Raw genomic sequence first — 13,602 nt, 5'->3', positions numbered from 1 at the left:
CGAGCCTGGTAGAGATTCATGGCGTATATGCCGTGTTCAGGATTTATGGGAAGCAATAAGGAAACCCAGAGAACCGACTGCCATTTCCTTCCTGTAGGCAGCCTGCCTCTTTCTTCCCCCTTTTAGAGTCTTCCTGTGCTTGTTGTGTTATGTCCAGGGTGTTTCACTGTTAAGAGGTAGGCCCTGGGAGGAGTGCGGCCACTTCTTAGCAGAACCTGAAGTCCCATTCTTCTTTTTTTAATAACACCAAATTGTGATCACATTCTATAGACAATTTTATATCATTTTTACTTACCATATCAGAAGTTTTTTATTTCTGTAACAAAATCTTTGTAAGTACAATTTTAAAGGCAATATAATTCCCCAGTGAGTGGCCAGACATGATTACATAATCATTTTCCTACTGCTGGAAATTTAGATTGCAACATTCTTGCTGTAATAAATAAGGTACTAATGAAAACGTTTGCGCCTTCCAGTTTCTCTGTATTTAGGGTTATTACCCTAGATAGAGTCCTAGAAATAGAACCCCACATGGACCAATAGCAACATAGAGGAGGCCCCGTTCGTTCTCACCAAACTTGGGGCTCCAACACGCTCTTAAACACAAGTCAACTTGACAGAGAAAAGAAAGCAGCACTGCAGATGCCTCGTGCGCATTTCTCTGCTTACTAGTGAGGCTGATCAATCGCCTGCCTTTTGCAAACCAGCTCTTCATGTCTCTGCCTGCCTGTCTCCTGGGCCTCACGCACTCTCGGGGAATAGCCTTCCCAGTAGAAGACTCTGATTCAATATGTACATGCAGCTTTCTTAAACCAGAAAAGATAGAATTCAGTGTCAAAAATCAGTGAGGCGAGAAATAACTGAATCCTTGTTCAAAAATCCAGTGCCTGACAGGAAAACACCTGCCAATCAAGGAAGATAAACCACATGAAACACTTCAGATTTTTGGAAAATTCTTGATCTTGAAAATGATGCTGTTTAAGAAGGATAAACATTTCCTGAATCTTACCTGCAGCATAACCACATTGTCACCTTCAAAAGTTACAAACACGTCGGTGTCACATTTTAAGCCTGAGATGCGGTTTTCCATCATGTAACCCTATAGCAAAAAAAAAAAAAAAGAAGAAGAAAAAGAAAAACAGAAACATATTTTAAATTTGCAATCCCATCATTATAAAGGACCTACATTTTCTTTGGAAAAAAAATACAGAAAGTTAAAAAGAATAACGTTTGTCCTACCCACAATAACCATTCCAAGAATTCTGATCCATCACAGTAGCTTGTGGCACATAAATATTATTTTGGGTGTTGCCTTTATTAGTAGCAAAAACATTTGAAAATAATCATATCATATTTTCCCAAAATATTTCAACAAATAATGCTGATTTTTTTCCCCTCTCTCTCTCTTCCAAACCTTATGGATTCTAATAAATGTCAAAGTATTAGTGATTCGACATACAACACATAGGAGAAGGATACTGCCTCTCCCCTCAACCCTTTCCTAAAGGTAAAATTAGCAAATAGACTTATGATTCTAGGAAACAACACAGAAACCCTAAATTGCCACATCATCAACTACTCGGCATCGTAACTGTGCACGCCAGCTTCTGGCTAGCTTTTTTCCTTTTTCTCTTGTGTACTTCCTGAAACCCTTACTTGAGTGGCAGGAGCCTGCGGCTCATTTTCAAAGTGTTGATAGAGAGTGTTTCTGCATACAGACCGGGAGAATCAGCTGCTCAGGAGAAAGGCAGCCAGCCCCAGGCAAACCGAGCAGGGAGCAGAGTTTGCCTTTGTTTGGCCTCAGGCTGTCCCCTCCTGAAGGCATGTGTGCTCTGTTTTTTCCAGGACCTTGTTCTCCCCATCAAATCCCCACAACCCTCCCCATGCTCAAAATCTGCTTCCACTAATCCATCCTGCCTCAGGAAGTCCCATCAGAGGCCACTGTCACATTACTTCTCCCACGAGCCTCTGCACTGAGACTTCAGCTCTGCCTAGGGCGTGACAAAGTTTCCCCCTATTGACATTTTCAAGCCACCAAGCTATGCAGGGTCCCAGAGGTGCTCCAATCTCCAGGGACCCTGAACACTTTGGGGGACTGGCTTCACTTCTGGAAATGTCACTTGCGTCACAGAAGCCAGTGCTTCCTGCTGGGCCTGAAGTCCTGTGAGCGGCAGCGTTTCCCGGCCCAGGGACGCCCCACTTTCCCTGTGCCCAGCATCAGGGCAGTCCAGGCGGGCGACTAGAAGTGTCAGTACAGTCTCCAGAAGCAAAGGCGTCTTCACAAGCCCACAGGAATCCTGAATTACTTTCCTAAAGGTAAACGGACTGCATTTATGGGTAAATAAATCAGCAACATTTCCCCCATAACCCCAGGGTCCAAGCCGCCCCACAGGCCAACCACGTGACATTCAGTGTGACTGACTGAACGTGACCTGCCACCAAGCATGTCCCCACAGGGCTGACTTACACTCATCGCCCTGTTTCTGCCATTTGTCGAGTATCCAGCACAAGCCAGATTCTCTGCTGGGCCTTTACCCAGACTTCACTTATTATCTCACTTAGGTCTTTTCATGCTCACAGCAGCCCCATGGGGCAGGCAGTATCCATCTTACAGATGAAGAAAGTGGGGCTCAAGGGCTATTTTGGGGTGTCCCTGTATAATCTCTTAGATTCAGGTGTGGACAAGGGCAACAGTAAACACAGCACCTCAGTGTCAGGAGAAGTGTTGTAACAGAAGCACAGCTGCTCCACACTCCACACGTTTTCTTGGCGCATCTGCTGCAATGTCACCTCTAAGGGTGGAAGGACAGTTTCTCTGCGGCTGTCTGCCCTCACTGCAGCCTGCTCACACTGCCCAGAAGCAGGCCCCAGCACTTCAAAATGACCAGACAGATCACCTAGTCCAAGGCCAGCAGAATCAGAACATGACACTCACAGCCTCTCGGAGAACCGGCCTGCCACCCTGCGCACACAGAAGGAGTGTCTCCTGTAACTTCACAAATACAGCATAACCGATTTCTCTGCTAGGTCATGAAACCCAGCTTTGAGTTCCTTTTCTATGTTCAGTAAAACATCAGTCTTTGTAAGAAGGGGAGATTAGGACATAGACACACACACAGAGGAGAAACCTCACCTCCGACTTCCACCTCCACAATTGTGGGAAAATACATTTCTGTTGTTTCAGCCCCAGTCTGAGGGACTTGGTTATGGCAGCCCCAGCAAACTAATTGTGTGAGTGTGTGTGTGTGTGTGTGTGTGTGTGTGTGTGTGTGTGTGAAGTGTTAGCCAGAATCTTGCTAGTTCACCACCAGAAGTAAATCAATGTGAACTGCTTCTCCGATGTGAATAACCTTCAGAGTCTTAGGCAATCCTTCCCGAAGGCACCCCCTCAGGGCACAAGGCAGCCCCCAAGGTTCTCGTTGCGAGATGAAATGGCAGTGCCCGCCATTTTTCTTCTTTCCAGCTTGGACTCTTCAGTGCGGACGTTTGCTTAGACATTTCAGGTTGGGGGTGAGGAGCTGAGAAAGAAGAGGGGAGTAAGGGAAGAAAAAGGTTCATTCAAAAAAAAAAAAGTGAATAATATTTTCCATTAGCTTACCTCACTCTTAATAAAAAAAAAAAAAAAAAGGAAAAGAAAAAGAGACAAGGAAAAAGAAAGGAAGGAAGAAAGCAACGTGGAGCAGACAGCGGAGACTATAAATTCCACGCTCCCAAAGCCAGCAGAGTGCTTGGGAGATGCCGCCAGAGTCTGGTTTCGGCGCAGAGCATGCTGGGCAGATGGTTCCTCTCCCTCTGCCTCTGGGTTACATCGGGCCTCTTAGCACATAATTGTGAATGTCATTAGGTTGTGTCCCATTTCATGGAGGGCCTCACAAAATGTATTTTATGATTTAAACTTTGTACGTCAAAAGTTTAATATTTTCCTGCTGTTTATACCATCTCTGAATTTTTTTTACTGTATGATTACATTTAATAAGTGTACCAGAATAAATTAGAAACAGGCTTTCTTCCCCCCTTTTAAACAAATTGAGGGTTAATTTTGTTAATTTGAGGAAGGCGAAACAGACAAAATCAATCTTATTTGTGAGGGGAGGATCCAATAGAGACCAACAAAAAGGGACTGTACGTGAGAGGTGTATTCATTTTATGCCTGTGTAGCTCTACCTCCCCAAGTGGGGAGAACCCATAGGTATGACAGCAGAGTGTGTGACATTCACTGCACCCTCTCCCAGGACAGCCGTGATCTGGAGGGGTGTCCTGACAGCCCGAGTTCTGGGCCTACAGAAGCTGGATGTCCAGATGGATGAGATGACATGTTGTCCCACCCTGCCCCGTATGCTTTGAGGTGACCTTGCAGTCCGGGGCTCATGAATTGGGAAGAGTGGGTGGGAGAGATTCATTCGTGGGCCCCTTCACCAAACATATACAGAGGGTCTCATGTCGTAGGCACGATGCTATACATTGCAAACCAAACACATGGTCCTGTCCTCCAGAGAGACAGGCATTAATCAGGTACACAAATGAAATAGGTAATTAAAAATCTGTGGTAAGTACCAGAAAGCAAAAGATCTGGGTTCCATGAGAAAAAAATAACAAGAAAGACCTCTTTTAACCCAGAGCCAGAGAAGGTGTTCAGAGGACTATTTAACTTGGAACTGTAAAGACAAGTCAGCTAGGCCAGGAACGGGAAAGCTGTTCCTGCTGAGCGAATGGCCTGTGCCAATATGAGGCCATAGAGGGTCACAGAATGTGTGGGGACTGGAGGGAAAGAGGGCTGGGGCTGCTGGGGGCACTGGCCCAGAGACAAGGGTGGAGAGGCAGACGGGGGTCAAGTGACTTGGGGCCCCTGTAGCCATCTTGGGGATTCGGTCTGTTAGTTTAGGTGCAATGTGAAGTCATAAGGAATTTTAAGCTTTGGAGTAAGATGACTTGTGGTTTTAAAAGATGGCTCTAGCTGCTGAGTGAGCACAGCCCAGGAGGTGGGAGAGAAGGAGTTGGAGCAGTTGGTGGCGTGGAAATGGGGCCTGGCGGCACGGAGGGAGGAGAAGGCTGAACAGGGGTTGGGTGTGTGTGAGAGAAGCAGAAAGGCCAGCCATGTGCACAGCGGGTGGGGTGGCGTGCATTGGGAGGAGACCCCGGGAGGATGAGCATGTTTGTGAGGAAGAGGGAACATTCGCATCTGTAACTGCTAGACGTGAGAATCAGTGAGACACCTAGCAGGACCAGTCACAATGAAAGTCAGATACAAGACTGGAGATGTGAAAAGATGCCTGGGATGAGACAGAAGTGAGAGTCCTCACCCTATGCTCAGTATTTAAAAGCTCGGGAGGGACAGTCATAAAGAGTAGACGACTCCGAGAAGAGAGGACGCAGACTCTCATGCGGACAATGCCCACATTCAGGGGTCAGGAAGAGGAACACTGGGGTCAGAAGACAAAGCAGTGGGAAGAAAACCAGAGTGCCGGGGTCTGCAAGCTGGCAGGCTGTCTGGGAGGGTGAGGTCTGCCATGACGATGCAGCTGACGCTGGGACAGGGCGGACTGAGAAGGGTCCTTCGCACTGAGTCCCAGGAAGCAACAGGGACTGGACCGAAACAGTTTCGGTAGCATGGAGGAGGGGACACCAGACTTACGTGAGACGTCTGTCTCTGGCAGTACGGCAGAATAGATAGTCTGTATAACAAACAAACGAAAAAAAACAAAAAAACTAACTCTCCAGTAGAAACCATTGAAAATATGCTTGATAAAATATTTTAAAAATCACGCTGACTGCATATTAAGCTGATAAAGAGAACTATTCAGAGGCCAGACATGAAAAAACACGAATCCAAAAAGGGCGGCAGGTGGTGAGGCCAGGTAGGAGGTTACGCAAAGATGCCATGCAACACAGTCCTCAGGAAAACGATGCCCGGCAGGGCTAACGTCACGCCACCCTCACCCGAGGAGAAGCTCAGGAGATTTGCTAATCACAGCCATGGCTGTGGGTGGAGGGGAAACCCCACTCCTTAGAATTTCTGACCAGAGCCTGCATTCATTCACATGGTTCTGCAGCCTGAGACCCTGCATCCTACAAGCCTGGAAGCCCAGGCAGGAGCCAGGCTGAAGTGTAGACTGGTCTCAGGGACCCACACACCTAATGCAGATCCAGTCTGGACTGAAAGAACCACCCAGATAAAGTTCCAAAGTCATGGGCTTCAGAAAAAAAATCACAAAACACAATGGGGAAATAAAGGGCGATCAGAAGAGACAGATAACCAACAGAGCCAAAGCCTTGGAGACACTGAGGTCAGCCTAACACACCTACAAGGAGAAAACAGAGAACACAGGGAGACCATTTTCAAAATGACAGTGGCCTAAAAGTTTCCAGAACTGTTGACAGACACAAATCCAAACACTCAGCAAACCCAAATGACCCCAAATAGGAAGAGTGAAAAAGAAATTCATACTTAGACACGTGATAGTGGAACTATAAATCACCAAAAACATAAAATATCTTTTAAAAAATAGAGAGAGAAAAATAGATTGCCATGAAAAATTACAATAAGACAGACAGTCTATTGCTCAGCAAAGGGGGAGCTGGAATAATAGTAAAAACGTCAAAGTGCTGAGAGAAAGTGACTGCCCACCGGGAGCTCCTTTAGGATTTAAAACCCTGCTCCTACTCACAGAATGCACACCCCTGAAACACGCGTGGAAACTGTGGTCTAGGTCACAAAGACGGTCATAACAGATTTCAAAAGATCCCTATCACACTGGCCCTTTTCTCTGACTACAGTGGAATGAAGCGGAAAAAACCAACATACTGTTAGTGACGACTACAGCGAGAACACTTACTGACAAGACCGCCATGTTGTGCAGTGATCACACTGTAGCCAAAATGCCTGGGCCTATAGTCATGTCAGGAGCTGCGTGAGCTTATGCCAACTGATTCATCTCTCACTGTCTCATTTTTCACATACAGAATATTGGGGTCATAATAGTCCTACTTTGTGGGGTTGTTGTGAAGATAATAAAGTTAATGTGAAATGTGAAGACTGCTGCCTGACATGTAGCAAGAATTCAACAAAGTTGGTTATGATTATTTTTAAATACTAGACATTATGAAATTAAAAAAAACATACTCAGCTAATTCATAGTTCAAATAAGTCATGATGAAAATTAAAATATGCTTAGAATAAATAAAGAGAAAGTCTTAAATATCAAATCATGGTAAATCAGCTATAGAAGTATTTTTTTTTAAGTTATAACTTTAAATATTTAGAATAGAAAAGGAGCAATGGTGAAAACTAATGAGATAACAACATCCCAGTGACGGTACTAGAAGACGAGGAGGAAAACAAACCCAAAGAAAGTAGACGGAAACAGATAATGAAGATAAAAATCAATGAAATAGAAAAAGCAGATAAAACTTGGAGAGGATCAACAGAAACAAAAGTTTACTATTTGAAAAGAAAATGTGAAAATAGGTCAAGTGACATAAGGATGGGAAAATAAACAATATTAGGGATGGCAAACAGAGCATAACTACCGATAGAGCAGGGATGAAAAAGATACGAGGGTATTATGAACTTTACGCCAATAAAGTTTAAAACTAAGAAGAAATGGAGAAATTACTAGAAAAATATAAATTACTAAAACAGACTCAAAAATAGAAAGCCTGACTAGCCATAACCACTAAAGAAAGAAAATCAATTATTTAAAATGTTCCCAGAAAGAAACTAAAGCCTAATAAGGCTTTATGGGTACTCACAGCAAACAAGGAACAGAGAATTCAATTTTACACAAACTCTTCAAGAGAATAAACAAGAAGGACCGCCCACCCCCAATCATCTAGATGGTGGTGGAACTTTGATACCCAAATTAGACAAGGGCAGTACCAGAGGGAACCCAGCCAACTTCACTGACGATCATAGATGGGAAATCCTGAATGAGTATTGGCAGACAGAATCAACTGTATTACATACACAACCAAGTGTATTACATACACTTGTACACGCGTATATCCCCAAACTCAAGTTTTGTTAAACAGTAGAAAATCTCTGAATGTAAATTCACCATATTAGCAGATTAAAGGAAGGAAAAGGAGCAATTATCTCAATAAAACAAATGCACATAAGTAATCCCATAAAATTCATATATATTCATAATTTAAAAACCCACCAAAAAACAATCTCTCTCTCTCTCTCTCTCTCTCTCTCTCTCTCTCTCTCTCTCTCTCTCTCTCTCTTTCTCTCTCTCTCTCTCTCTCTCTCTCTCACACACACACACACACACTCATGCATGCGTGTACACGTCTCTTCATAAACTAAGGGTAGAACAGCCCTTCCTTCACATCATAAAAGGTGTCTGGAAAATATCCACCCCAGATAGCACCATCAATGGTGAAAGAGTGAGCACACTGCCTCCAAGGTCAAGAATAATACAGGTGCCTGCTATCAACCTCTGCAACACTATGACAAAGAAATAAGTATAAGTACTCACAAAGGAAGAAACAAGATATAGAAAATGCAAAAGAACTACCAACAGATTATTCATTATTACGACAGTTTAACAAGGTTTCTGGGTATAAGATCAACATATAAAATTCAACTCCATTTCTATACAGCAGTTGCAAAGGATTGTTAGAAAACACTTTAAAACCTATCACATATACTGTGATAGATGCCTGCGCCGCTCCTGGTCTCATCACCCATAGAAGGGACATCAGCAGGCATGTTCATGACATGTGACCCACCCCCAAACCAAAGAGGACTGAGCCCCAAAATCAGCCCTGGGTCCTCGAGACACCCTCAGTGCAGCTGCACTGCAGCTGTAGACACCACAGCCAAAGCACAGCCTCAAATGCAGCTGAGCAAGGAGACTGGGCAGACCCCAGAGAGGCAGAGGCAGAGATCGTGGACCTGGGGGGACCGCAGCAGAGCTACACCCCAGTTGCGGGTCTCCTGAGACCTGCATTCCAGAACACACCTCTCCCTGTCCTGCTTGAGCATTGAGTCTGCAGTGGTTCCTTTCTTGTAACCAACAGAACCTTAAATAAGATGACCATGAATTTAGAGGCCAACGTGTGAAGCTTCCTTTCTCCCCCTCCTTATTTCCTTGATGCGACAATATAGTAATGACAATACAGTAGATTCAAAATCTGGCAAATTGGCCCAGGGTGGACACCAGAGCAAGCCGTATGTTCTCAGATGTCTGGACACTATCCATTCCACACAAAATTTACACTCACCTTCTTTATGCCCTTTGTGCTGAGATCTTCAGAGGAATGTTGCCAACAAAATGGATTGTCCTTGGGTTATTTTAGTAATCTCTTTTTTTTGTCAATGACGAAGGTTGGTTTTATGGCCCAGCACTCTCCCACTCTAATTTGCCTGACAAGATAAAACCTGCTAACATAAGACGCTCACAAATATGACATGAGAATTCTCTCACTGGGAGATGATGTTTTCCAGTGACCACACGTTAACGGCAAAGCACAGAGGCTTGTTAAAAAATCGTGGGTTATGTTAAATGAGGGTTAAGGGCAGAACATGGATTAACGTGGAACCCAGGGGCCAGAAATAGTTATCATTCCCTCACCCCTCAAAAAGCAAGGCCCTGAATCAGGCTCAAGAGCCTTGGATCTGTAAAACCTGAGTTAGAACTGCTGCCTCCACCCTGTACAAGACCTGGACAACAGCATGTGATTTCCGGTCTTAGTCCTGCTATCCACCGGAAACCACAGCACAGTAATTCCAACTCATAGGACTGTCGGAGCGTTAAGGGCAGCCACACCCATACAGACCCTGACACTTTCCCTAGCAGGGGCTCAAACGTCAGGGGGTCAAAAACAGATACCTCTTTTGAAAAATAATCGCTGGTTCCTCTCATCTTGGAGCAAGGTTCTTTGAACGTCGAGAAATAATTTATCATCACACAGTGACTTTTACTGCGCTATCTTTCTGAATCCCTACAACCGAACAAAGATTGTCCGCATGGCAGTCTCAAAGTGGCAGCACAGATGAGGGCCTAGAAGTTAACCTGGAGCCCCAGAATGGTGGCATTCTTTGTGAAGGCCCTCCTTCTGTCCAAAGAACGGGGTCTCTGATCAATGCAATGGAAACGGAAGAAGTTGGCAAGAGACCCATTGGTGCCCTAGAAAAGTTGGGTTGAGGCTGAGCAAAGGATCTGGCTGATAATGTTGTCATAGTAACCACTGAGAAGGCCCTTCTACTGGGGTGAACACTTGGACCCCAGCCAGGCCCTTCTCAAGTTTCCCACATCCAACCTTGCACCTTTTCTGAGGAGGGGCTGTGCCAGAACCCCTTCCTGTCCGCTACCTAGCTACTTGGCCTATAGTGAAGCCCAGCTTGCCCCTCCCCTGCCCACAAGGGCAGTCCTAGCCAGCTGGCCCCGCGACCTCAGACTTAGAATCCTCCACCAACATCACTGGCTGTACGTGGCCCAGGCACCGGCCAGGAGTTTTCTTGGCTCTGTTTCTTAAGAAATTGGATGGGGAGCAAAATGGTCTCTGCCATATTAGATCCAAGTCAAGCTGACCTACTTATCTGTTCTGAGAGATACATGTCCAGGGGATTGCAGTGGAAGGCTGGGCAGTTAAACAAACACTGTCTGTTTTGTTCCAGGGACCAGTAAATCTGTAGCATCCAGGACGGAGGGGTAATCCCCCCAGTGGCTCTCCTCCTAGGCCAGCCACCTCCTGCAAGAGCCCAGTCCGCCTGTAGGACGTCAGGTTCCAGAAGAACTATGACTCCTTCTCAGGGCTGGGCAGGGGCCCACTGTGCTCTTGGACGTTTCAGTCTGGTTTCTCCAGTTCTCCTGGCTCTTTCCCTTGGTCACCAGCACTCTTAGCTGCTCGCCTTGGAGACCCTCTGTCCTTTCTACTCTGTAGTACCCCAGGAGACCAGGAACTGTTCAGGTGAGAGTGAACCGAACGCACGAGCGGGCTCCCAGAGGAAGCTGGCAGGCGCCCTCAGGAGGGGACTCGGGCTTGAGCTTCAGCATACGACCTCATGTCACCTCTCTGGAGCCCCAGAGTTCTGCTTTGCTTATTTCGGGCCCTGGTTCTGCTCCAGGAAACTAGTCTTGGACTGCGTTGACTAAATAACCGGGGGGCTCACCATCACACTTGCTTTTTATAATTTACAAACACTTGTAATTGCTTTAGTGTTCTCTTATGCAACCTTTACAACATAAAGCCTCAGTCGTTGTCCAGCTGGATCACATCTCCAAGCAGCCAACAGCAGCTCTGCATCTAATGGGAAGGGATCGGCCAGCGCATGCTCGCTGATAACCTTATCAGCAGGCTGGCCGTAGATCTCTTCTGGGACTTCATCATGCCCCAGTTCTGTACACATATTTCTTTACACTGCGTCAGCCAGTTCGGCTCTTCATGTGGGATTCTGAAACTCACTGGGGAGAAACGGAGCAGCCCGGGGCTGACATGAGAAGGCTCCCACAAAGGGGCCATGATGGAGGGGGCCCCAAATCCTGCCCAGTGACACCAGGAGTGGCATCTTGCAGTGTGGATATGTCAACATGCAGGAACAGTCCCTGGCCATGGGCATCCAGGTTCAGGTGGTACTCAAGGGCCAAGGGATGCTGTGACAGGCCCCTGTGAAGAACATGTGTGTGCCAAGGCCAGCAGCTGGGGCTCCAGGCACAGCTCTACCCCAGGGGCAGGGGCAGGCGCACATGCAGCTGTCCAGCCTCCCAGCTGTCTTAGACCCTGGTGCCTTAACATCAGACTCACTGAGAACGTGACTTGCTACCATGGTCCAAAGCCGCGCACTGAGGAGCCCCAAGCAAGCAGCTTCCACACGTGTCTAATGGGTCCTGGTGGGGGAGGGGAGAGAGCTGGGGTCCGTCATCATTCTGGCCTCAGAGAGGCCATGGGCTTGGTTCCAGACCACTGTGTTCCAGTGAATACCTCAATAAAGTGAGACATGTGCATTTCTTTGGTTTCCCAGTACCTGTAAAAGTTATGTTTACACTCTACTGTAGGTTATTAAGTGTGCAATAGCATTATGTCTAAAATAAAACACTGTGCATAGCTTAATTTAAAAATACGTTATTGCTAAAAAATGCTAACCATCATCTGAGCCTTCAGTGAGTTGTATCTTTTTGCCGGTGGAGGGTCTCGCCTCAATGTTGATGAAAACATGCTGTCTGCAAAGTGCAATAAAGTGAGGGGCAGTGAAAGGAGGTGTGCCTGTGACACCCAGGAAAAGGGAAGAGAAAGAGAGTCAAATGTTTCTTGGGTGCCAACCATGTGCTAGACTTCCAGACAGAAGGACACTGAGGCTCCCAGCAGTGAGGTCCAAGGTCACAGAGATCCCACCCCTTCCATGATGGGTGCGCCCCACCTCTCAGAATGCCCCACATAAGGGGCAGAAATGTAATCTGGGTTCCGCTGGCCTACTCCTCACTCAGGCAACTGTAGGAAATGCCACTGGCTTTGTGGGATGAGGAGAAAAAAGAGGCAACGTGCAACTACAGTTAAGTATCAACAGTCTCAAGGACTTGGGTGAGTCTGTCAATCCTAAGAGAAAGGAAGTGGGAAGCTGAGAGAAGAGCAGAGGCCGAGTCACGTGCCTAGCCAGAGCTGCAGAGCTCCCGCTCAGTGTTCCCCACATGGGCCGGTGAAGGGTTTGCCCCACATCCAGAGGAGGCCAGAAGGGTTCTCACTCACACACTGAGACTAGAAGCCAAAATGCAGATCACGTGTAAGCACGGCCCTGGCCACAGGGAGGGTCTGGCTGCAGGCCAGGAGCAGGTTTTGCTTTCCCAGCTCCCATTCCAGTCCCTCCTGGGCTCGGAGAGGCTGGGTGACTAACTTAACATCATCCCCCTCACTTCCTCAGCGGTCCAGCAGAGGCAAAGAGCTGGGTGACCTCACAGGCTCCGACGGGACAAGAAGGGCCTGGTCCTGCCAGCCAACCTCCACTATCACAGCAGGAGCCACTTGAGCTAACACTCATGTCTGGGCAGCTGCAAACGGGCTCAGGAAGGAGAGACCTGCCCAAGGTCACACGGCTGCAAAGTGGAGGGTTAGATTCATCTGGTGCCCATCCCACTAAAATGAACCTGGCCATTTTCTGGAGTATAAGTGCAGAGACCAGCACACTCAGTTTGCATGTGGCACAGAGGTTTGTGTGTGGGCTCTGAGCACAGACTCTCTGGGGTCAGAACCTGGCTCCGCCACTTGGGCAACTTCTTTCATCTCTCTCTGGCCTCAGCTTCCTCCTGTAAGCCTAATAATAATACTCATTTAGGAGACGTCATCAAAATGGCAGCGTGAGGTGAACCTCTGTAAAGCTCCCCTGGAATTTACAAATAATTGAACAACAATAACTCCACAAAGGATTCCCTGCACAGCAGACAGGCAAGACGAAGAGGCCCACTACTGAATTCATCTAAAGGTGGGCGAATCCCGCAAGCGGGGGAGGAGGGAAGGGAGAAGTGTGGAGACAGAGCTGTACATACGCAGGACACAGACCTAGCTCAGTGTTCCGAGCTCGCTGCACCCCGGAACTACCACAGCTGTGGGAGAGGGAAGAACTTGGACTGCTAGGGCTCCGCTTATGGCCCACAGGGCTGAGGG

At 46.9% G+C, this 13,602-nt stretch overlaps 1 protein-coding gene across 1 annotated transcript in view; it reads right to left on the bottom strand.

Moving 5' to 3' along the window:
- ACOXL (acyl-CoA oxidase like) overlaps window positions 1–13,602 on the bottom strand; it is a 183,541-nt gene that overhangs the window by 17,245 nt on the left and 152,694 nt on the right. The window contains exon 13 of the mRNA XM_088796342.1: window positions 1,010–1,099. Coding sequence (XP_088652468.1) covers window positions 1,010–1,099 — 90 coding nt within the window. The remainder of the gene's footprint in view (window positions 1–1,009; window positions 1,100–13,602) is intronic.

The sequence above is a fragment of the Rhinolophus sinicus genome, chromosome 2 (assembly GCF_057876585.1).
Source record: "Rhinolophus sinicus isolate RSI-liver-muscle chromosome 2, RSI-T2T, whole genome shotgun sequence".
NCBI classification, from domain to species: domain Eukaryota; kingdom Metazoa; phylum Chordata; class Mammalia; order Chiroptera; family Rhinolophidae; genus Rhinolophus; species Rhinolophus sinicus.
The sequence above is the reverse complement of the archived record's forward strand: the minus strand, read 5'-3'. Positions and strand labels throughout refer to the sequence as shown.